The sequence below is a fragment of the Amborella trichopoda genome, chromosome 9, assembly GCF_054954075.1.
Source record: "Amborella trichopoda isolate Santa Cruz 75 chromosome 9, AtrichopodaSantaCruz75HAP2 v2.0, whole genome shotgun sequence".
NCBI lineage: Eukaryota > Viridiplantae > Streptophyta > Magnoliopsida > Amborellales > Amborellaceae > Amborella > Amborella trichopoda.
The window spans coordinates 32,946,249-32,971,525 of record NC_142344.1 but is presented as its reverse complement, the minus strand read 5'-3'; the positions used below and the strand labels follow the sequence as shown (position 1 = coordinate 32,971,525).

The window sequence follows — 25,277 nt, the reverse complement described above, 5'->3', positions numbered from 1 at the left end:
TTTTATGAAGAGGGGCGGTGGTAAGAAAGGCGTGGATGATTTTTTTCAACACGCGTGATTGAGGTGTCGGTTAGTGGATTGGGTGGCGTCGATAGCGAGGGAAAACTTCTCGTGGGATTTTCTTTTTTGTTTTTTCTGGTTTTGCTTTTTTATGGGAGGTCTCAGTGGGGTTTTCTTTTTTGTTTTTTCTGGTTTTGCTTTTTGATGGGAGGTCTCAGCTTTCCCGTGGGGTTACTATGTGCGTGATGACGTTTAGACACGTTTATTTTGGAACCGGTTCACGGATGTATTGTTGGGTCGGGACCATTCCCCTAATCTCTCAACTCTCAACTCTTCTTCTTGCAACTTTCTGGGCAGGTCTGATGAAATTAAAAACCCTTTCTCACCGGGCCTTGAATGAAGAGAGAGATTCAATAATGTGTTTTCAAGAAATTCTAATAGACTACAATGTGATCTAAAACCCAATGTTCTAGATGGAAAATCACTATTGGGAGAAAGTATCGGTCCCAGGCTGGTTCTCATATAAAACTCATCGTTTTCTATATATATATATATATATATATATATATAGAAATCTTATAAATGACTAAAGATGAATTTTTACAGCGTTTCGCTTCCATCACGGACATGTTATATCGGTGACGGTTTTGCCTACAAGTTGTCACGGATCTACGAGAGCCATGATTGTCCTGGCATATTTTTTACGTCAATTTACATAAAAAAAATCTCGTCACTGACATACTATATCCGTGACCGACAGCTACGGGCATGCTATGTTGGTGACAGTTTTTAATTTATGCAATCTGATTTTTTCGAACAGCGCCGAGCTTGTGGGTGAAAATACTGTTCATTTGCCATAGGCGTTTTGTAATCTCTTTGTATTTTTGTACTCTTTTGTTTTTAATATTTACTTGGATTGCTTATTTGGAAGCTACCGGATTGACCATTCGACGATCTAACTCGGATATGTGGGGAAGATCCACCCATCAATTCGGGTCTTGAAAAAATTCAATATACCATTACTAATGTACAGAAGTACCTCTTAACAGTGATACGACGGGATAATTCCACCCTTTTTCAATCAAGTTTAAATTAGTTGGTCTTTCTCAACTCGATACTTGACCGAGCCGTGTAACTCGGACGAATCCAAATTGACTCTCTCGACTCCTGCGAAGTTAATTCACTCTCTCGACTCCTGCGAAGTTTCTAAACATACCTAAGAGACAGAAAGCATTTGCTTTGGGCATGTTCCAAGTGATAGAGAGAGCTTTGGTCAGGTGTCTCTTTCTTGTCCTGTCTTATGGTCGTTCTCTCTCTTGACCGGTCCCTTGGTACTGTCTCTCTCCTTTGGTCCTGTCTCTCAATCTCTCATGCATCACACTCTCTCAGCATAGTGCTTATACTGGGCATATTTGTTTGCCTACTATAGCACCTGGGTGGGGTAATTGGCAACTGGCCTCGGCAATAGGCCAACACCATCGAGTTGATTTGGTCCAGTTACGCTCAAAAAATAAAAATAAAAATACATGCTGTCAAGCATCATTCAATTTCCATTTACAGTTAAAACTTTGATATAGTGTTTTTTGTTTTGCGAAGAAATATGCTTCATAGTTGGCCTTCTACACCTATGAACGAAGATGATAATCCGTCCAATTCATAAATGAATAATTTCATTTAGCAGTGATATTAACCTCCATGGTATATTTTGTTCTCCTCTACATCACAACACTTGTCCATGACTGCTCTATCAGCTTTAAAAACTGTAAAATTACCGAACTTCAGTGCCATTAGCAATGATATTCCTTGTATGTTGTGAATGTGTGATTTTGGTTGATCCTCGGATCACCCACCTAAATTGGGCTTGGGTCAAGATGGTAGTAGCTGGGTTTTCATAAGGCTCCGTCTCGAATTTCATTCCTGTGTAACCTTGTCAAAAATAAACAAAATGGACCACCCACACCTGCTATTCAAGGATTGCGACTAGACTTATCATCGAAGTTTCGGTTGATAAATACACTAGGTGGGGTACATTGAACGACTCTTCTTTGTTCCCCTGGATTTCTTTTAGAAATAATAACATTCTTATCATCTTTGTTCATTTTTTGTGAATTGGCTGAAATTTCAATTAGAATGAATGTTGCGCAATCCGATAATTTCAAAATCTATTATAATGTTTATGTTTCTATTTTTCACGTTGAAAACTAATTAGATCGTACAACCCGTCAATGAAATGTCTCATATATAACGTTCGAATATTTTTTTCCTACAAAATTCTTATTACCCGTTTAAAATTTTGATATTTCAATACATGTTTCCTATTATACCATATTTATCACTTTTTAATTATAAATTTTCCTTATTTATATTTTACTAATTTATGCATGGTCCGAACATATTGATTTCCTTTTAAGAAGTCCTCGTTATTACTTATTTAAAGGGTTATGTTAGGGTGCTCACATTATATAGTTTTACTTTGCATTTTAGAGTTTTACTTTGCAAATTTTAGACATTTAGATACTCGTATTTTATAATAAAATATTCTTTTAGTAAAGGTATTTTTGGTCATTAGGAGGGGTTTGATATAATTCACATTAAGTGTGACATCACTTATATAGAGCATTAAATGCTATTAATGTACTCCATGTGGGTGATGTCACACCCCTCCTAATGACAAAAAATACCTCTACTAAAAAAATACTCAATATACAAAACAAAGGTATATAAAAATTCAAAATTTGTTCAGTACAATTATAAAATGCTTTATAGTGTGAGCACCCTAATATAACCCTTCTAGATAATATTATATATGTTTAAGTAGTTAATGCCAACGCAGAAAAAGAGGTTTAGAATTTTAAAAAAGACACTAGAGAAGAGTCCTACTTTCCATAATTAAATACTTTCATTATGAGAGAAAATTTAGGAATTTGTGGAGTTTATTTATTTACTTTTTTTTCTTTTCTTTTTTTTTGCGTTAAATCAATAAAGATTTGCGCTGTTGTAGAGATAAGTATTGAATTTACTTAGATACAAATTGATAATAGAATTCATGAAGAGAGTTTATAAAGGATTGGAACCTTATTCCTTCTCTTAAAAGGAAATTTTATAAAAATTAAAGGGAAAAAGAGTTACTCATTCACTTATAAATTTTTAACATGATTGGAGAAAAGTTTATGTTGACCGCGATAAGGATTTAATATAATGGACTCTAGGCTGTCTTACCCATTGAACTTAGAGAAAACCAGTACGTCATGACTTGCCCGAGTCCACTCGGATTGGAGCATAGGGCAAGCCCGGGTTTCCCCGATTTGTACAACTCGGGGTTATAAAAGTTTTTTATAAATTCTAAAAAAAAATTAAAAATATTAGATTGTTTTATAATATTTTTGTATATGATTTGCATGCATTTGGCAAAGTTTGATAACTATGTTTTGCTCCATTTGTATGTTTTCAACCTTTTTTTGGAATTTTTTAAATGCCCAGAACTGGAAATCACTCTTTTTTAAATCTATTTTCCTGTACATTTTTAAGCTTGTTTTAACTTTACGAAGCAGTTGTAAGTTTCGATATAGGGTGCGATTTGTATAGAGGCTCTAAACAATCAAATTAGAGCCTATCTTCAAATAGTGTCAAGAAATGTGGTTTGAATACCTAAATATTTGTGATAGCCTTAAAATATATTTTTATCATTATTTATAAAGTTTAAAGCCTAAAAATAGTGTAGATCGACCGATCTATGAAAATTTGAAAATCTTGAAAATTGATAGTCTAAAAATGCATTATAAAATATACTATTTCCAAAACTTGAAATCCATTTTTTTCTCATGTCCATGCATCTTGATGTCAAGATGATCAAGTTGAGGATATTTGGGCATCAAAACAACATCTTCTAGTGAAATTTTTTAGGTACGCTCAAATTTGAGCCTCAGCTCTATATAAATTTTTCCCTTCAATATATTTTTACTGCAAGTTTTGGAATGATGTAAATCAGTAAGGGCCTATTTGGATGATGTAAAATAATCATGATAATGAATAATCTGTTGTTTGGTGACGCCCATCGTAAAGTTGTATGACACAATTTTATAAGCATTTTTATGTAGAAGTTTGTCTTTGAAATATTGTGTCATACTTTATTCAAAATAATTGGCTCAAAATCACATATTTTTAGTCAGAGTTAGTGAAAAATAGATGGATATCACTAGAAAATTTAAATAATTACATAATAGTATATATAATATAAGATATGCGCCAAACAAGCAACAAAATAATATTATACAAGGTTTAATTAATTTAAATAATAAAGTTTACTCTTGATAAAATTAATTTATATCCAAAGTGATCTAATATTGAGTTTGAGACACATATTCATGTACCTCACATGCCAATTATTTCACTTGGCTAGTGCATCTTGAGTAAAAATAAAGTTCCACCTTAGCCTAAGAGATAATGCCTTGGAGGCTAGGGCATCTTGAGGGCAACTTGAGTTAAAATAAAGTTCGACCTTAGCCTAGGAGATATTGCCTTGGAAGCTAGGGCTAAGATGCTAGGATGCTCATCATTAGGGCTAAGATGCTAGGATGCTCATCATTCTTTTGCCTATTTGTTTCTTAACATGCAAAGTTTGCTCCCACCTCTGAAGGATGGTGCCTTTCATGACTCTCCAGGACGAAGTAAAGAACTGTACTTAAGCTTTGCTTGCTCCAGGGTCCTTGACATTTCATATATGTATTTGTGACACCACCACATCGGACGTGCATTGCAAGGCACTTCAAATTAACCAGATTCCGTTTAAGTCACCCCAAATTCGTTATTTTAATGATGCCTTCATTTTAAGGAAAAAAGCTTTTATATGGTTGAAAATCTTATAATATAGAATGTGCCCAAGATGAAAAACATTCTAACTTATCAGTTTGACTGTGAGATGTGAAAAAATAAAATTTCATGATTTAAAATTAATATATTTTGTAATAAAATATTTGGATTTTTAATTTTCAAGGTTTTCAAGATCTTATAAATCTGCTCGATCTACATCTTTTTTATAATATTAAATTTCATAATTAGAATTGAACATAGATTTTCAAGCCATCGTGAGGTCTCCTACATGGAGCTATATCTTCTTACCAAATTTAGAAAAGTCTTACAATACAATATAAGCCAAATACCTTGTACATGCCTCACCTTTTATTTAAATGATGAATTTATCAACTTGAGGGACCACACTGTGTCCCTTTCCTTCTCTGTGCGATTGATACATGTGGGGTGGGTTGTTAGATGTCGCCCATGTCTTTTGAGTTTCAGGTTAAAGTCGTTAGTAAGTTGTCTCACGGAACTGCCTCCACTTATGGATTAGGTCCCCAGATCAAGAAAGAATAAAACAAAGGAAGAAAGAACCCCTACCTCTTCAGTTGTTAAATTATAAATGAGAAAGAAACAAGAAATAAAAGCATGGAATTGTTGGGTTCGTTTGAGATGTTTTTAGGGTTTCAATTTTGATTTTGAGGGTTGATAACGAATGGGCTTGTTGGGTTTGGTTAAGATCTTGTGGGGACACCACCACAAACTTAGTGGGTGAAGGAATTGAAGTTGTTTTGTTGATTTGTAATAAATAGTTCACAGCATTTCATTAGTGGTGAGAGGAATAAAAGATGGCCAAGTGCACGCATTGGGGGATTTGCTTTTTTGCTTTTTCCTGGATGCTTTCCATATATTTTTAGGACTATTTTATGGCCTTTTTCTTAAATAACGTTGACCATGAGAAGGTTATTGGTTGACGATGATGCACAAATCACGTCACGAAACAAGTGGGCCCCTCAATGTGCAATAAATTCTTAGTAGTTAATGGTTTTATGTGGTTAAAGGACTAAACTGTCCATTTACTCATTCGTGGAAAACCTAGAATTTTTAGGATTCAAGTTAGGGGGATATAAATCCCTTTAACCCATATACTAACCTAATTAAAAAAAGTGTCTCAAGATTTAAGGGAGACCGTTCACAATTTTAAGGCAAGATCTCAGTGTCGAGAATCAAATTGTAAATTTTTTCTTCTAAAAATGATTATTATCTACTGATTTTTAGGCTGGTTTCCAAAATTTCAGACTAAAACAAAAAAAAAAACAAAAAAAAAAGGGAAAACTCCCAAGCATATCTTTTGACTGAGGGAGTAAATGCACAATATATACGCCCCAAGTGCATAACATACCTAATCTTAGATGTGCGCCTCATAATTAGTGCAACACTCGACCTTCCATTGATCCACTCCACTCATCTCTCTCTCCCCAATTCCATTTTTCATCATGACGCCACTTCATTATTGATATGTTTATTCTGTTAAACAGAAGGTGCCAAATATTCATTGCGCAATACGAGAGAGGTGGTTTTCTTTTAACTGCTGCAATGTGCTTATTAAACCCCGTGAGTTACTTCACAACAGTTAATTTGATGCTTCCTGACAATATAGGTTGGTTAGTTGCCTTCAAAGAAAATAGTACACTAAGTTTAATCATTGTGTCGGTGTTTAGTTGGTAATGACGCGTGCTATTTCTCGTGCGCTTGAGCCAACAAATTGAAGTAGCATAGCGTCAATGACAAATGTGTATTTAACATGTTGGATTTGGACAAGGTTGTGGTTTGAACCATAAACAATCAATGTAAGGTGCATCTTCAAATTGAAAACTAAAATTTCAAATATTTTAAAATGAAAATTAATTTTTTTTACCTCTAACTTATGAGAACTAAAATTTTAAAAATAATAAAAATTGACAGTCCAAATAATGCGTTTCAAAATGCAGTATTATTGGGACTTGAAATCGTTTTTGGTTCAAAGTCGGAACAAGCTTGTTTGATGGATTTTTTTTCAGACGTGCCTTATATCTACAATATATATTTAACACATTGTATAAATTTTTTTTCTTAGAACAATAATCTCCCATTCACATCTCTGCCGATGTTACAATGATATTCTTGACCAGGGTGGATCTAAATCCACACTGCTCCACTCATGGGGGGATGATGCTTCTTCCCCTTGCAAAAGCATATTCTTATAGATTTAACCATGTCGGGTCATTGTTCTTCATGATCTCCGAGGTAGAGCTGCGAGAACTCACTCCTCTTTTAACAAGGGGGGTGAGTCCAACTAGACAGATGCTCTATCAAGCACAAAATTTATGTAATTAAACCTGGAAATGACTAGTTTAAGTAAACAATGACATAAATGAAAGTCGGACAAGGTGATCTAGCATTGTGTAAATAGGTTTTAATTTTTTTTCTTTTCACCAACTAGAACACTTACAATGGTCCAACTACAATTAAATCAACTCAAATCAATTAAATAAATAACCAAAAGAGGTTCTTACTTGTTGCCATTAATTACAACTTCTTTTGTTTAATAAACAAAAATAACATTATGCTTGTTGGAATAAGAAAGTACAAGAAATAATAAGACTGCAGTGTATTAGGCTAGAGGTTGGAAGATTACCTCAACTGGACGTAGTATACCCTTCATCGGGTCTCCTCCTCCAATAGCGCAGGTGATCAATGGTCTATCTCAGATCTTTGAAGCATGAGAAAACTTTGAATACAACCCTTAACAATATGAGAACAGTGAAACCATTATCTCAACGTCTAAGGTCTCAATGCCTTATGTAAGTGGGGCGTGCCCCCTCTTGCACTTAGCTTTGGGGCATGCCACTCTTCTCTTACTAATATATATATATATATATTTTGACAAAGGTTTCAAAATTTTATTAAGAAAATTAAGCAAAGGATATTACATTGAAAGAAAAAGAGAGAGAGGGCAAGGAAACCCCGCCTTTAGCCAAAGAATCGGCAAGTGTATTAGCCTCTCGATAGACATAAGAAAAGGAAATTGAAAGGGAGGCTGAGATGTTCATAATTTCTAGCCAAATGGAGTGAAGTTTCCACGGAACCCGCCTATCCTCCTTACACCAACCAATAGCATTTAGGGAGTTCCCTTCAACAACACAACAACGGCTCAGGTTACTAGAGATAAAGAATTTTAACAGCAAGGAGGCTATTCGGCATGATTTGAGGTCGCTTGGCCCAGAGGCCCCGTAAAGGAAAAGATGACCTCACCTCGACTATTGTGCAGCACCCCTCTAATCCCAGCCAAACCTGGAAAATCAAGCGAGCAACCGTCGAAGTTCAATTTGAAAAACCCTTCCTCTGGGGGCGGCCAAAAGCAATGGGGTCTGAACTTAACTTTTCCCAAGAGAAAAAGGCTGGGTAGGTTAAGGATTACATCTGAGAGAGAGAGGCCCCAACCACCCATAGTGATCAAAAGCCAATGCAAGATGGAAAGCTTGATATTATCAAATAGGCCACAATCATCCGAAAGGCTCAATCTGTCGAAGGTACGTCGGTTTCTTTCTTTCCAAATCTCCCAAAGGACAGCCCCTCTAGCTTTTTACCACACCTTAAGGCCCCCAGTAGGTAAATGATGAAATTCTAAATGAGAGACAATGTCGATCACCGACAGGGGAAGAGAGGCTTGGAGGCTTGGATGCCCAATAAACCAAATAATCAATACCATATACTGAAAGCAACTTTGCAATGGATAAAGAGGTGACTACGTGTTTCCTCGTCCATTTTGTACATAAGACAGATGTTAGGTAAAATCTTACCTCTCTTTATCAAATTGTCGACATTCAGAATCTTATTTTGGATGGCAAGCCAGATGAAAACTTGAACCTTATGAGGAATCGGCCACTTCCAGACCTTAGGTATAATAGGTAGCGACCAACGCCATCTATCATGAAAGAAAAGTCTATAACATGACTTCACCGTGAAAAGGCCATCACTTTCTAGTTCCCACACGAGATCGTCCAAATGATCGGGGAGATGTAAACTTGGTGTAATAAGTTCAACAATTGTAACCACTAGTTATAAAACTCCCCACTAATATGATTGTACGAAAAAGTAATATGCCAGTTTACATTGGTACTTGCAAATTCGAACATATCAACAATCAAGGCATTCGGATGGAGCACCTTAGCAAAAAGTAGTGAGAAGCCCAACTTTTAAAGAACCTCCCCAACCACTTATGGTACCATAATGAAATTTGCCAACCGTTCCCCACATTCCAGCGAAAGTGGCTAGCAATCATCGGTCTACACCTAAATATGGGCTTCCACAAGAAGGAAGTTTCATCTAGGCGGCCTCCTGCAATCCACATACCAAATCTATCACTGCCATATTTGGAAGAAAGGACCTCCACCCAGAGATGGTTAGGACATTGGAAAATCCTCCACCACTATTTACAAAGTAATGCCCTGTTCATATATTTTTAGTTTGCGGATACCCAAACCACCTTCCTTCTTGGGGTACAAACTTGATCCCATCTGAGCAAATGAAATTTCCGAATCTCCCTAATGGATCCCCACATAAAATTTCGCATCATCAATTCAATTTTCTTAATTATTGCGGATGGCATCTACAAGAGTGACATGCGATAAATCGGCAAGTTTGAAAGACAAGATTGTAACAAAGTCACTCTACCACCAATGGAGAGGTACTTGGGCTTCTAAAGACCCAGTTTAACTTGAAATTTTTGGATGACCTTGTCCCAAATTGAGACAGGGTGTCTAGAGAGAGAGAGGAATGCCCAAATAATAAAAAGGAAAGGAGCCAACTGCACAGCCAAAATGAGCAGCCAAAGTCAAGGGCAAAGGTGATGGCAATTGATTCCAGAGAGAAGTGTCTTATTATAATTGACTTTGACTCCCAAAGCTGCCTCACAACAATAGAAAAAACAAGCAAGATTAGAAACTTGTGCCTCTGAAGCATCGTAGAAAATGAAAGCATCATCTGCATATTGTAAGTGGGAAACGAGAGGACCCGAAGCTGACACTTTAAAGCTAGTAAACCTGCCATGATTCTCCACGTTCTGGAACATAAGAGTAAAGTACTATGCATAGAAAGAAAAAAGGAAAGGAGATAAGGGATCTCCTTGGCGAAGACCCCTAGTAGGAGAACCTTTAGCAAGGATTAAAAAATGGGCAGAAGAGAGGTACCCAAAGATCCAGCTCCTCCATTTTTTCTTTAAAACCCATTATTCTGAGAATATCCAACAAGACACTCCATTCAACTCAGTCATAAGACTTCTCAAGATCTAGCTTAATAACCACCCCAAGACTTTGACTTTGCACTCTAGAGTGAATGCATTCTTGGGCAACCATGATACTATCAGTAATTTGGCAGTCATAAACAAAAGCAGATTGGTTAGGTGAAATGAGAGAGGAAAGTACGGGTTTTAACCTTTCGGCCAAAATGTTTGCCAGAATCTTGTAGAGACTTGATAATAAGCTAAGAGGTTGGATGTCAGACAACTCCGCAATAGTAGGCTTTTTAAGGATCAGAGCAATAAAGATGGCATTAACCCCTTTAAAAATTTGACCTCGACGCATAAAATCTTTGATCATATTGAGAAGGTCCATGGTTAGGTGCCTCGATCTCGCCCTCCAGGTCGGGTTGACTATGTGACGCTGTTTCGGGTTCGAGATGGACCCGGGACCTGAATCGCTCTCTCAGGAACCATGTAAAGAAGACGTCGGTAGGAGTACCAATCGGTGAGAAAGGAATTAGGTCAGGACTTACCTCGCGTAGGTCCATGATACACTTGGGCTAGCTCGCATGGGTGCCCTTGGATCACGTTGGAAAGCCCTTGGCATATGGCCGGTTTGGAATCACCTCCCTTTACCTGTTTCTCCTTTCACTAAGCCCAAGAGTACCGACCCAAAAGTTTCTCTCTCCTTCCTCTCTCTCTCAAGACGTGACCCAACAATGAAAAAAATGGAAATTTTATTAAGCAAAAATAGGGTCCATGTACAATGATAATACGTGATATATATATATTTTTGCCCAAACATGGGTGGATTGATCAAAATTAAACTTAATTGCTGAAAATTAAGATTTAATTGAATTAAAGAAGTTTTAAAAAATGGATACAAAATGACTGTTTTGTCCCTTCCTAACAATACATGGAATTCCAAAATAGTACCTGCTGCTGCCCTAGGTTGTACGTGATTTCTCATGGTTGATCCAGGGTTGTTCTGATGCCCGTTTTTCAAAAAGATGATTGTTTTCTTGTAGGGCTAGTCATGGCAATCGATTTGATACCAATTTTGAGCCACGTATCATGTTTTTAAGCCACGATCATGCGACTTGAAATTCATGTGAATCTTGAAAAGTTTCAATCGATTGTGGGCCCATTTCTTGATATTTTTCCGTGATTTTTTCATTGTATTGCACTGAGCATGCCGTCACGATCGCGTGGCAATAAACGTAGCTCGATTTCATGCCCGGACGAAGATTTAACAACTTTGGAGTTTTGGCCAGAATCTGGAATTTTAGAGCCAAAATTTACAGTCATTTTATTGGCTTCGTGTGCAAAATTCGACCGTTCATCATGTATGGGATTTGGACCAGAGATAGCCCTAGACCTTACACACACGATGGGACTGGTCTCACGTCCATCCGATCCATGAGAGCCGTAATTTGGCCGCTTGAGTGATCCGATCCATCAGAGCAATAGTGTCGTTGCTGATTTTTCTGCAACTTTCTTCATGGATCAACAACTTCTCTCTAGCTTTATTCCTTGCTCGGGCATCGTCACGGGGTGTGCCACATATCGAAATGCTCGTCTTGACAAGACGAACATGCCCCATAAAGTTTGAATGTGATATGATCTCAAAAGAGTGAGATACGAGCTTCGCAAATCACTGTTCGTGACTGCATTTTAATGGAGATTACTTGTAGGGTGGCCGCACGGGAATAGTGTGCGGCTACTCCTGTTTCTGTCTTTTGCTCATAACGTCTTCTTGGAGCATCCATTTAAGCTGAAACTTGACCCTTAGGGTTTTCAAATGTGCTAGATCCAATAGAAGTGGTCCCACAACCTTTTGATGCCCCAAAAGTAGGGTTGTAGTTAATGGGGTCCGTTTCAGGGAGCTAGAGGCTGATTCAACCGAAATTTTTTCACAGTCTGCACTGCCTTAGACATGTCGGAATGCGACTAAAACTTGGCAGAAAATATTTTGGAGTCCTTATGAAGATCTTGGCCAATTTTGAGGCCATTATGAGATTGTCAAAATTTCCACTGTTTGTCAGGCTTTATTGACTGTCTGCTCTATTTAATTCAGCATCGGGGACCCATGGTGCTGAAAAATGTCTTCAAACAGCCTGCTCCACTAAATGTTGTGCTTCGAGAGAAGCAAGAGGGATAACATTCGGAAAATTTTCTCTGGCTTTATTTCTTTTTTCTTCCTATACACAAGACTACGTGAACGCCAAGGAGATTCATGCAATGCTGTAACTAGGATGTTTAGATGTTTGGGTGTAATGTACAGATCCATCCGTGGAGACTTTAGGGGGAGAAGAAACTTTGAGGGATCCTATCAAAGTCCTCACCCTCAAGGGACTATTTGTAATTTTGACAGCTGAGGATTTTGTATGGACCTCATTGGTCAGAATCAGGCTCGCCTGGCAGTTGGGTGCCATGCTAAAGGGAATTTTTCCATTTGGTCTGGGTTTGTTTGTTTTTGGATTGACAACCAAAGAGCCTTTGGTTGGTGTTGTTTGTTGCTACACCAGGTTTGCTTTTGACAAACAAGGTACCTTTGTGGGTCCCATCCTGCCGAGTCCAGTCGGGGGATTTTTGTTGGCCTATCCTGAAAGTCTGGGCCTGTCAGCTAGGGAGGGATTTTATCAAGGTGGCCTCATGGCAAGGCATCACCCTGGAGTCTCTGGCAGATTTCAACCTGCTTTTGTTAGTTTCTTGCCTTTGTGAGCATCTTTGGTTTGTCAAAATGGCTTTCTTGTTTTTGTTTTTTAAGGATCTATTGTACATCGCCCCCACCCTAAGGGAATCTTTTTGTTTTTAGAGGGATCTTTCAAACATCGTCCTCACCTTCAAGGACTCTATTTGATTTTGGTTTGGGAGCTCTTGTGGGGTTCTCACTCTCGGGAGAGCCATCTTGTGTTCTTTATTCGATCCTGACAACTGAGGAGTTTGTGTGGACCTTGTTAGCCAAAACTACACTTGTTTGGCAATTGGGTGCCGACCCAGGCTGTGATGCTGTGTCAACCTGATTTATTGGTCCAAGCGCTGTTTGCAAGTTTTCACTTGGACTGGGGAAGTGGCACCGTAAGGACGGTTTTCGCCAAGCTCCTTTATTTTTGGGTTCTTTTACCCATGACCTTGCAACCTTGTCCACCCTTTTTTTTTCCATTTTTACCCATGATGCCCTTTTGGGGTTTTCACCGTGCCCGGGTTTTTATTTTTACATAACTATTTTACTCATGGCTTTGTGACCATGCCCGTCCATCATTTTTACTCAAGGGATTCCCTTGTTTAAGTATACTTCATGCCCCTTTTTTTTTTTGTGAAGGCATGTTTAGGGTCATGCTTTCGAGACCCGTGCAAAGCCTTTTAACGTCATGCAGTCAGGACGTGCACTACAGTTTGGGGTTATAAATGGAAATCTGTAGAAGCCATGCAGTGAGTATGGTGGTGGTTTTGACTCATTTTGAGGTGATGACACGAGGCTACTTATGAAAGATGAATGATGTATAAATGGTGAGTGAAAAGTGGTGACCCACTAGCTATTGGTCAGTATGGATGGCGGGATGGCTCGTCTCTTTGTTAGCATGGGTGAGACTCACTGGGGAATGATGAATGATGGTAATGAAATGAATTGAATCAGCGGGGAAGCAATGAAGGTGGTGCGTGCACACGAACGGGTCGGTTAGGGAAGGCATGCGTGAAGATGCACGTAAATGGTGTCTGCGCATGTGTGGGGGCATCTTTAAAGCATGCCTCCTAGATCTGGGCGAAGCAGGTTAACGTCAACCGGTCAGGATGTGCACTATGATTTAAGGTCATACAGCTTGGACCATCACTATAGTTTAAGGTCATGTAGTTTGGACCATGGTGCTAAGCCTTTATCATCATGCGTCCAGAATGTGCACTATAGTTTTGCGTCATATAATTCGGACTATGGTTGTCTAGTTTAAAGTCATGCAGCTTGGACCATGCAGTTTAAGGTCGTGCAACTAGACCTCCACTACAGTTTAGGGTCATATAGTTAGGACCATGCAGTTTAGGGCTGTGCAGCTAGACCATTTAGGCGGGTTGCCATGTAAGCAAAGCTCTTAGGGGATAGAGGCAGTGGCTCAGTGAGAAGTGGACCCACTGGGGATTAATGGGGTAAATATGACTCCATGGGGAAAATGAGCAATGGTATGCATGTAAATCCGCTGAAAATGGCGGCTGGAGCACAGATGTAACCCCACTAGGGATTGAAGAGGTAAGAATGACCCTAACTCCACTGGGGATAATGGGCTGCAATACGGATGTGACCCTTACTAGAGATGTGGGACAGTGGCTTGCATGTAGCTCCACTGGGAATAACAGTTCGGAGCATGGTGTAACCCCATTGGGGATAGTGGTGGAATACACTTGGTGAAGAGGTGTGTCCAATTCATAGTTTTAAAGCCATGCGAATGGACTATTTGTCGTGTGTTTTAACGTCTTTCTATAGGGACGTGCATTACAGTTTTAAGGTCTTGTAGCTTGGAGCATGGCTATGCAGCTAGCTTAAAGTCATGTGCCTAGGACTATGCAGTTTAAGGTCGTGCAACTAGACCTCCGCTACAATTTAAGGTCATATAGTTTGGACCATGCAGTTTAAGGTCGTGCAATTAGACCTCCGCTGCAGTTTAAGGTCATATATTTTGGACCATGGAGTTTAGAGTTATACATCTAGACCATGGCTATGTAGTTTATGGTCATGCAGCACGGACCATTGTGTGGGTCGCCATGTAGGTGAAGCTCCATGAGGGATAGATCTGTGGACAGCAATCTAACTCCCTGGGGACAAAATAGTTAAGGCTATACACAAGCAGATAGCTTTAGACGAAGATGCTGGCCCTACGAGGAGTGGCAAACGAAAGCGAACTTCACTGGGGATTAAGAGGGCAAGTGTGACTCCTTTGGGTGAAGGATGAGGCTTCATGTAACTCCACTAGGGATGACAGACCGGAGCATAGGTGTAACCCTACTGGGGATAATGGTAGGACACGCCTGATGGTAATGGGGTCTAACATAAGGGCACACATGACAAGAAGTGGGGTCATGGGCAATTAGGGTGTATGATGGAGGCTTAAGGGGGCTATGAGTGATGTGACTCAACTAGAAAAATGGAGGCCAGGAGGGTCTCGAGGTAATGGTGATGAGTAGAATGGGTGGCGAAAGCATCTTATCAGGTGTAAGGATATATGATTGAGACTGCAGTTTGCCTCTTTGAGATATTTCTTTGTAGAGGTGGTCGCATGCCTTGACGGTTGCATGCTCTGCTACGAAACCTCACAGTTGGAACTGTGGTACACCTCTTTAATATATGGCTGTGTAGAGGCGGTCACGTACCTTGATGGTTACATGCTCTGCTTCGATGCCTCACAGCTAGAACTATGGTACACCTCTGTGTCATATGGCTTTGTAGAGGCGGTCGCATGCCTTGACAATTGCATGCTCTGCTTCGAAGCCTCACAGTCGGAACTGTGGTACACCTCTTTGATGTATGGCTTTATAGAGGCGAGCGCATGCTTTGATGGTTGCATGCTATGCTTCGAAACCTCACAATCGGAACTGCGGTCTGCCTTTCAGAGAGGCGGGTGCATGCTTGCATGCTCTGCTTTGAAGCCACACGGTTCAAATTGTGGTACACCTCTTTGAGATATGGCATTGTAGAGGAGGGCGCATACTGTGACGGTTGCATCCTCTGCTACGAAACCTCATAGTTAGAACTGTGGTGCACCTCTTTGGGGATATGGCTTTATAAAGGCAGGCACATGCTTTGAAGTGCACGCTTTGCTTCGAAGCCTCACATTCGCAACCAAGGTACCCCTTGATTAGGGAGGACACGTCAGAAGGGTGGTGTCATTTCACCGAGGGCTTGTGAAGAAGGATGTAGTAGGGGATGTGTAAGCGGGTGTCATGCCGTAACCTCATGGAGACATGTAGGAATATGAAGCCGTTTATAGTCATGCGAATGGACTATATGTCGTGCAGTTTAACGTCCTGCTACAGGGACATTTGACATTTTTACTCGTGATGACCCACTGGGGAGGATCAACACGCCCGTCATTTGAGAGTGAGTTCCCCGAAGGGTTTTCACCACATCCCCTTTATTTTGACAATCTTGGCCAAAGTTCCCTTGAAGGTTTTCACTATGCCCATCTTTTTTTTTTTGACATATTTTACCCATGGTGGCCTTTGCGGATGCATACCATGTCTGTCATTCTTTTTTTTTTTGACATTTTTCCCCATGATGCCCTCGCGGGTTTTCGTCATGTCCATCTTCTTCTTTTTTTTTTTTTTTTGTGGAAGTGTGTTAAGGTCATGCCACCGTGACCATCAATTTGGCATGTTTTAAGGTCATCTGTCGAGACCTGAGGGCATGTTTAAGGTCTTTACCTCTGAGACCGTATGTTGTGCAGTGTAACGTCATGCCCCTAGGACGTGTGCTTGTTTAGGGTTGTATCGCTTGGACCGTGGCTATGCAGTTTAGGTTATTTTAGCTCAGACCGTGCAGTTTAAGGTCATGCAACTAGACCTCCGCTATAGTTTACGGTCGTATAGTTTGGACCATGCACTTTAGGGTCGTGCATTTAGACCGTTGTGTGGCACTGGATCACGTGCAGAATCTGGCCCCAAGTTCAATTTTCTCATGTTTATTGAAGTTCTGGATAATGTCCCTGGTGGCACGACACTTCTCAGTGCTATGATAAAGTCTCCTTTGATATTGGCAATAATTGGGCTTGTCATCCCTCCCAAGTTCCCTCGATATTTTCAGCATGGGTAGCTCGATCATCCCCTCTGATAGGAGAGCCTCGAGCAGCTTGGGGATCATACACTTATCAAAGGAGCAATCCTCATGCCCGCCTTGGCTTGAGGAGTGCATGGTATTTGTTATGGTAGCTGATAATTGATCATCGTCTTTGACTAATGCGAAGGGTCCAGATATACTTCCATGGTGCTTGAGCAAACCTTTAATTTGAATTGCCTTGTTGACCATCTTGGCGAATGTATTGGGCCATGATGAAGTGACATAACGAGCCAATTCTGAGTGCATCCCGTCTATGCAGTACTCTATCTCTTCCAGCTCACCTATTGGTGTGGCAAGATTGATGGCCAGATTGCACGACCTTCGATGTACTCGATCACTGGCTAGTGTGGGTTTTGTTTCACCTCAAAGAGGTCAAAGAGTTGCACTTTCTTTTCTATGTCCCAAAAGCGCTTAAGGAGCTCTTCCTCTATTTGTGCCCATGATGAGATTGACCCTGGTAGAAACCGAGAGTACCATTTGAATGCTACTCCTGTAAGGGTTCCCACAAATTGCCAAAGCAATAGGTTCTCATTATGAGCTGTATTGCCACAGGCTATAATGAAATGGACCATGTATTGCCGTGATGAGCCAATACCATCAAACTTGGGAAAGTCGAGTCTTTGATAGCCCGGTGGAAATGGAGTTTGGTCAACATACGTTGGGTAAGGCTTTTGGTAGAAGTTCAGCTCTTCCATCATTGGGATATTGTACTTTTTCAATGCTTCGGCTATCATGCCTTTCACTAATTCTTCGTTCCCAACCTGAGTCGGTGGGGAAGGGACCGGTAATGAGAGAGGTGAGGGTGGGTGTACTCTTTCTTCTGATGGTGCTGTTTCGATGACCCGAGACGGTGCTTGAGGGACAGTAAAGAGGGCTTCTTGTCCTGAGGGGGTACGAGACACCAATACCTCTTGGTGCAAAGTTTCCATTGTTTCATCTTTTGACCTCATCTCAACCTGTAATTGCCTTAATCTGGCCTTAAGTTGCGTAATCTCGTCTCTATAGGATTTTAGTACTTTGTCGATCATTATAGCTTCAACAGCTGCCATACTTGAGGACTCTTCTTCTATTTGCCTGTTACATGCCTCGGGGCTTATAATCTTGGATTCGACTACTGCTGCTTCAACAACATCATTAGCGAGGGTCATTGGGCCTTCCCTCATGCCTACTTCATTTTCCAAGGCTTGGGTATCCTCATCATCTAATGAGAATGTGAAACTCTCAAAAGATGATGATGTCACATCATCATCATTGAGGGAGCATTTTTCAAGATATTGGAAGAATATGCGATTGTCCTCATAAGGAGCCAGGACACTTTCAAGGCATGGAGCCCATATGTGGTCCTCCTCAAAAAGAATCATGGCGTATTTGGGAGCTGGAGGCGCTATTTCATTGAGGTGGTCAGCGAAGGGAATGATGACCATCTCATACTCTATTAGGGAATGTTTTTCCTCCAATGAGAGTGACGAGCTCTCGTCAGAGGTAGGAGTCATTGGGTGGATGAGTACGAGGGATGTCGCCTCATCAAAGTTGAGCTCTTCATCACCTAACGGGAATGTGAAACCCTCATAGGATGAGACCTTAATGTCATTGTCAAGAGCGCACATGCAGCATGCATGACATGGGGGAAGCATGCAGCTAGCTTTGCAGGGAATCAAGGTGCCTTCAGGGCATGCCATTTCAGTGGGGCTGCCAGCAAGGGAAGTGCAACTCATCCCATCTAGTACTGGGGAGTGGCGTTCCTCGAATGAGAGTGACGAACTCTCATCAAAGGTAAGAACATCTGGATGAGAGAGGGTGAGGGAGGCCACATCATTAGAACCATCCAGAGGGGACGAGAGTCCATCCCTTCTCCAAGATTCTAGGGTGAATCCTGATGAAGGCCGGGAGAGGGTGAACGATGGCAAGGCCCCACTTTTTAGTATGAGATCGATCTCAACAATGAGCTTTTCAGCCCTATGAAGCAGCTCAACAGTATCGGCTCTCTTTTAAGTTTCATCTCAGGGAGCTAGGATGTTGAGGCAGACTTTGAGAGGAGCTGGTGGAAAACGTTTTTGCATCATGGGGGGAAGACCAATCCCTTCATAATCCAACTTTCCACCACCAAGGGATCATGGGCAACGCCCTCAGTCGGTTCAACTTCCATCTCACTTGAGTCACTAGAACTGCCCCACAGCGGTGCCTTCCAGCTCATCAGGAGTCTAGGGGAATCTGATTCGGGTCTATGAGCTACCCCGAGCTCAGTTTGCTCGAAGAAGGCTTTGCTCTCGGTGCCCCGACTTGAGAGGGGCTCGAAAGTTTGAACGGGTGATGGCTCAACTGGCTCAAGATTGATGGGGTCACTGGGGTTAGACTGGCTCTTTGCCCTGTCTGGAGGCTCGATTTCACTCAGAGTCAAGCTTGGATCTTCATAGATAACCGGCTTCATCATGGCCCGATCAAACCTTTAGTGATCATCTCATGCCATGCTTTTCCAACATCATCCGCATCAAGGGGAATGAGAGGGGGAAAAGGGCTCACATCTTTGAGAGGGAATTCTTCAATCACTTTTTCTTCTTTGCTCCTGAGCTAGGCTTTCAATGTCTTGGTCTCCCGACCCCATTTTCGACCTTGACCATGATTTCCCTTCTTCATGGCCAGGTAGTATTGCCTTTGAGCAAAGGCGAACTGCTCTTCCAACCCATTGACGTGATTACCCTTGGAACCGGGGTGGAATGCTAGATCCATGTGTGTGTGCACAGTGCAAAGATGTGCTCTGGGTCGGTAGGGGCATTGGCATGTGTATGCCCTCTGCAAAAAGATTTCGAGTGACCTGGTGGTCAACCCGGGCTCGAGTAGCACGTCCCGCCTTAAGAGGCCCGGTGCTGTGAGCATGTGTGTGTGATGGAAGGGCTGTGTGACCATCCCTCATAGAGTGAGAAAGCATGTGCTTGGAGGGGGAACTAGGAGGTTCCCCCTTGTGTGCTCAGGCAGACGCAGCAACAAGGCTGCCCTGAGCGATGCAGTGCATAAGCAAGGGGTGTGCAGGGCTCGTTCAAAGAAGAGCCGAACCTTGACGGTGTCTCGACGTAACCTAAAGGTTGCCCCGAGGATGTGCAGGACCAAGTCCAAGAAGTATCCCGAGGTAACCTGAGGATTGCCCCGAGTGGTGCAGTGTTCATGTGAAGGATGTGCAGGTCCAAGTGTGAGAAGACCCTAACCCTAACAGTGTTCCGAGGTAACCTGAGGGTTGCCCCGAGTGGTGCAATGTGCATTCAAAAGAGGTGCAGGGCCAAGTCCAAGAATACTTGAACTCTGACAGTGTCCCAAGGGAACCTGAGGGTTGCCTCGAGGTGCAGCTAGAATGGATGGTCCACTAGCTTTGGTGGGTGTGTCCGAGGTGGTGGCTACAGAGCCACCTCCTCCTGGTATCGAGCCTCTTGTTACAGGGGCCCGAAGTGATAGAGAATGTGGGGTAACCTCACGGCGACCCGCAGGAGAAACAATAGATGAACTATCAGTCACAGGAGAGGGACCGGTGGCCTCCGGGCTGCCCTAAGTAGTGGGACCAGCAAGTGCGTTACCGGTAGAAGGGTGCGTGCTGTGTGTGGTGGCATGTGTGTCACTAATGAAGGGCGTGTTTGCAGAGGGTCCGCCATTTCAAGGAGGTAGGGAGGGAGGGACTTTTAGGTCCATCCTCACCTCTTTCCAGGTAATGACCTGAGAGCGTGACAGAAGGTCGATACTCAGGAGAAAGGTCGAGAACGAGGTTCACGGAACCTATTCCCGGTGAAGACTCACGAGTGCAAGGATCACGAAACCTCCGACTCGGATGAAGGGGTTAAGTAACCTCGAAGACATGTGTGTGTATAGTGAGCAGGAATAAAGAGAAAGGAAAGTCAAACAAGAACAATCCAACGATGGGGTAGCGTGTCCCCATTGGAGTCGCCAAGCTAGTTAGGTGCTCGATCTCGCCCTCCGGGTTGCGTTGACCTTGGGAGGTGGTTTCAGGTTCGAGATGGACTCGAGACCTAAGATCGCTCTCTCGGAAACCACGTGAAGAAGATGTGGGCAGGAGTACCAACCGATGAGAGAGGAATTAGGGTCGCGAGACGAGACTTACCTCACGTGGTTCCATGACACACTCAGGCTGGCTCGTGCGGGCGCCCTCTTAGATCACGTTGGAAAGTCCCCCTAGCTTATGGCCGGTTTGGAATCGCCTCCCTTGAGCTATTTCTCCTTTCAATAAGGCCAGGGGTACCAACCTAAAAGTTTCTCTCTCCTTCCCCTCTCTCTCAAGACGTGACCCAACAATGAAAACAAATGGAAATTTTATTAAGCAAAAGTAGGATCCTTATACAATGATAATATGTGATATATACATCTTTTGCCCAAACATGGGTGGATCAATAAAAAAGATGATTGTTTTCTTGTAGGGCTCGTCATGACACTTTGATACCAATTTTGAGTCATGGATCGTGTTTTTAAGCCACGATCATGAGACTTGAAATTCGTGTGAGTCTTGAAAATTTTCGATCGATAGTGCGCTCGTTTTTTAATATTTTCCATGATTTCTTCGTTGTATTGCACTAAGCATGCTGTCACGATCGCATGGCAACAAACACAGCTCGATTTTGTCCCTGAATGAAGATTTCGTAACTTTGGAGTTTTGGCCGGAATCTGGAATTTCGGCGTTCTAATTTACAGTCACTTTATTGGCTTCGTGTGTGAAATTTGATTGTTCATCAAGTACGGGATTCGGATAAGAGATAGCCTTAGACCTTACACACACAATGGGACTAGTGTCGCGTCAATTCGATGCCCGAGCACCATGATTTGGCCACTCGAGTGAGATGTGTCGCTGCTAATTTTTCTGTAACTTTCTTTATGGATCAACAACTTTTCTCTAGCTTTTATTCCTGCTCGGGTGTCATCATGGGGCATGCCACATATCAAAACGCTCTTCTTGAAGTGACGAACATGCTCCATCAAGTTTGAACACGATCCGATCTCTAACGAGTGAGATACGAGCGTCGCAATTCACTGTTCATGACAACGTTTTAATGAAGATTACTTGCAGGGTGGCTGCACAGGAATAGTGTGTGGCTCCTCCAATTTGGTCTTTTGCTCATAACTTCTTTTTAGAGAGTCCATTTAAGTTGAAATTTGACCTTTAGGGTTTTTCAACCGTGCCAGATCCAACAGCAGTGGTTTCACAGCCGTTTGATGCTTCGAAAGTAGGGTTGTAGTTATAGGGCTCTGTTTCAGGGTGCGAGAGGCTGATTTTGCCGAAACTATTTTTCAGTCTGCACTGTCTTAGACATGTCGGAATGCAATGAAACTTGGCAGGAGACCTTTTGGACTCTTTATGAAGATCTTGGCCAGTTTTGGGTCATTCTGAGACTGTAGAAATTTCCACTATTTGTCAGGCTTTATGGACCAACTTCTTTATTTTATTCCGTATCGGGGACCCATGGTGCTGAAAAATGTCTTCGAATAGTCCAATTTTATAAGGTTCCAAAATATTTAGAATAAAACCAAAGGGAATCCATCAGGACTCGGAGCTTTGTCACCAGGAAGGGAACAGACTGCCTTCTTAAGTTCTGCTAATGAAATATCACGTTCCAAAAGGGCACTTGAGTCAGCTGAAAGGTTCTAAAAGGCACTCTGGATTGGATAAGGGTAAATTTGATTTTCGAAGAAAAGGCCTTCTTAAAGTGTGAAACAATAGCTTCCTTCCAAGCATTGCTATTATCAGTCTCCACACCTAGGATAGTGAGACTAGAGATGTCGTTGTGCCTTCTTTTTGCACTAGCTATAGAGTGAAAGAATTTAGTGTTCCAATCACCCTCCTTACGCCATTTGATCCTAGACCTCCGCTTCCAATATAATTCCTCAATTTTATAAAGATTGAGGAGTTCATTTAACTTGGATTTTGTCTCCTAGAGCTCGATAGACAAGTACCCAACCTCCTGAACCTGGTGATCTAAGAAGGCAATCTCCTCTAAAAGATCATCAATTTTAGCTTTGACGTTTCCACCATGTTCTCTATTCCATGCAATAAGCTTATGTTTGATGCTTATGAGCTTTTTATGCAGCTGGAAGTCTATGGAGCCAACTGACAACGAATTCTGCCATGTGGAGGTGATTAGTTCAATGACAGCACTATCTTCTAGCAAACCCAATTCCAGTCTAAATGGTTTAGAACCCCCTCTTTCCAAGGTAGTAGAAAGTAACAAAGGGGTATGATCTGAAGAAAGACAAGGGAGGGCTTTGACTGAGACTAAAGGGAAGGTCTCCGCCCAGTCCGGAGAGACCAAAACTCTATCCAATTTGGACATAGACAGGGAAGAGATAGAATTATTAGACCAAGTAAACTTGGTCCCAACAGTAGGTAATTCCATAAGAGACAAACTTTCAATGAAATGATTAAAAAGCTGTATAGACGAATTAATAGTCGATCATACAGAACATTCATTAGGCCATCTTATCAAGTTGAAATCACCACCAATTCATACTGGAAGATTGAAATTGTGAATAACATTTTCCATATCATTAAGAAATGCCTTCTTAGAAGCAAAATCAGTGGGACCATAAACATTAAGTAAACCCCATGAAAAGCTAGGGTTAGGGTCATGAAAACCAAGAAGCAAAACCTATCTCGGAGGATAAAAACAAAATGTTGTAGGATCCTAGAGTGCCACAAGGCCCATATTCCCCCCTAGGCCCCCACAACAAAAATTCCATAAAAAGAAACAACACTAGAACCGCAAACATGCCTAACATCACAAACAGTCAAGCTAGGAAGTTTGGTTTCTTGAAGAAGCAAAATCCACGGTTTAAATTTGGCTACCAAAAAGGAAACATCCTTTTTATGAGTGGGGTTACACAGGCCCCTTACATTCCACGAAAAGATATACGTGTTAAAAAGAGAATGAGGAATATACATGTTAAAAAGAGGATGAGGAAGAACCTTGCTCAGAGCAGGTTGCATCTAGGCCAGGGTGAAGAGCAGACTGTAGTTCTTCATCTAAATCCATCTGTGATCCCTTCGAAGTGGAAATCTCTGAGAGGTCAAGGAAGTTTGGTTGGGAACTTTGGTTTCACACCACCGGAGCCGTCTTTTTAACAATCCCCTAGGCTTCTAGACGGGCCAACGATCTGGTTCACACATATCCCAGTTTATTCTTTTCTTGAAAGTAGTCTTAAGTTGAGCCGCAACATCACGTTCAGGGGGTTGAGCCGAGTCTCCTTCCTACTGAGCAAGCCTTTCTTTCTTGAGACGGCTGACCTCCTCATAGAAAACCCTATCTGGATGTTAAACTCCAAACCCATATCAAAGACCATGGCAGCAATTTCAGGTTTATCAGGAGCGTCTCTAATCATAGGTTAATCTACGTTAGAGGAGGTTGCATCCACCCGTTTAAATTGAAAATTGCAGGAAGCCATATAGAGAGGAATCACATTTTTAGCCACCACCAAAGCAAGGGAATGCTGCTGGCGTGGAGAAGCAGGAGAGATCACATTGTGTTCTTCATCGTCATCGGATGATACGTCGACAAGGGCCATCGGGTCAATGAGCAGAGGATTGAAGTGTTGCTAGGGCTTCTGAGGAAGGGCTTGATGGCTTCACAACAATATGACAAGGGATACATGGTGAGAAGGTAACACAGCACCCTTGCAAGCAGAAACTAATGAAGCGCAACCAAGACACGCAAACAAACAGGCTCTTGCAAAGCAAAGCTAGGTAATGGTTTTCCCTTTCTAAAGACAAAGTACGGTGGTAAGCATGGTTTTTGCAGGAGAAAGGAAGGCGGCTGGCAGGAGATATGGGGCATCATGAGAGAGGGGTACGTTGTCAGTGAAGGAGGCGGTGCAGGCGCTAAGTGGCTTGGGGGATTTGAACAGGTTTCCACATCTGCAATGGTGCAGTCCAAAATTTTTTGTGGACTCGACGGTGTGCCCTCACAAGATGAGACCACAAGAAGTTACGGATGCGGGGGAAGAAAGGCCGCCGAAATACCTTATGTTCATTCCAAAAAAATGACCAACGGGGACCCATTTTTTTGAGATATAGAAATTCAGAGCAACCATTGATTTTTTCCCATGATTTCTCTTTTTATGGCGCCGATGAGAACCATCTTTCACGACATTAACAATCTCTGAGGCCTTAGTGGTTGACTAAGTCTACGGATTTTTCCGGCCAGAAACAACCTGCTAAGCATTATCCTGTAGGGATAATAAAACCACGACAGGCTTATGAGGCACTTGCTTCTGAGAGAGCTTAGCATCAGCTGTATCTAGAAATACAGAAATAAGAAAGTAAGAGTAATCCACTAGAAGCTTAATCATCTCAGGAAGGGGAAGATCAGCCACAATCCAAATTTTAACACAGACAAA

The 25,277-nt window shown here is 41.7% G+C and overlaps 1 protein-coding gene across 1 annotated transcript; it reads right to left on the bottom strand.

Annotated features, from left to right (window-relative positions):
• Window positions 1–22,819: 22,819 nt before the first annotated feature.
• Window positions 22,820–24,446, bottom strand: LOC148780490 (uncharacterized). Its single transcript, XM_088847798.1, has 3 exons — window positions 24,276–24,446; window positions 23,396–23,533; window positions 22,820–23,314 (listed from the first exon to the last, which is right to left on the bottom strand). The coding sequence occupies exons 1-3, from the start codon at window positions 24,444–24,446 to the stop codon at window positions 22,820–22,822; spliced, it is 804 nt and encodes a 267-aa protein (XP_088703924.1).
• Window positions 24,447–25,277: the final 831 nt, after the last annotated feature.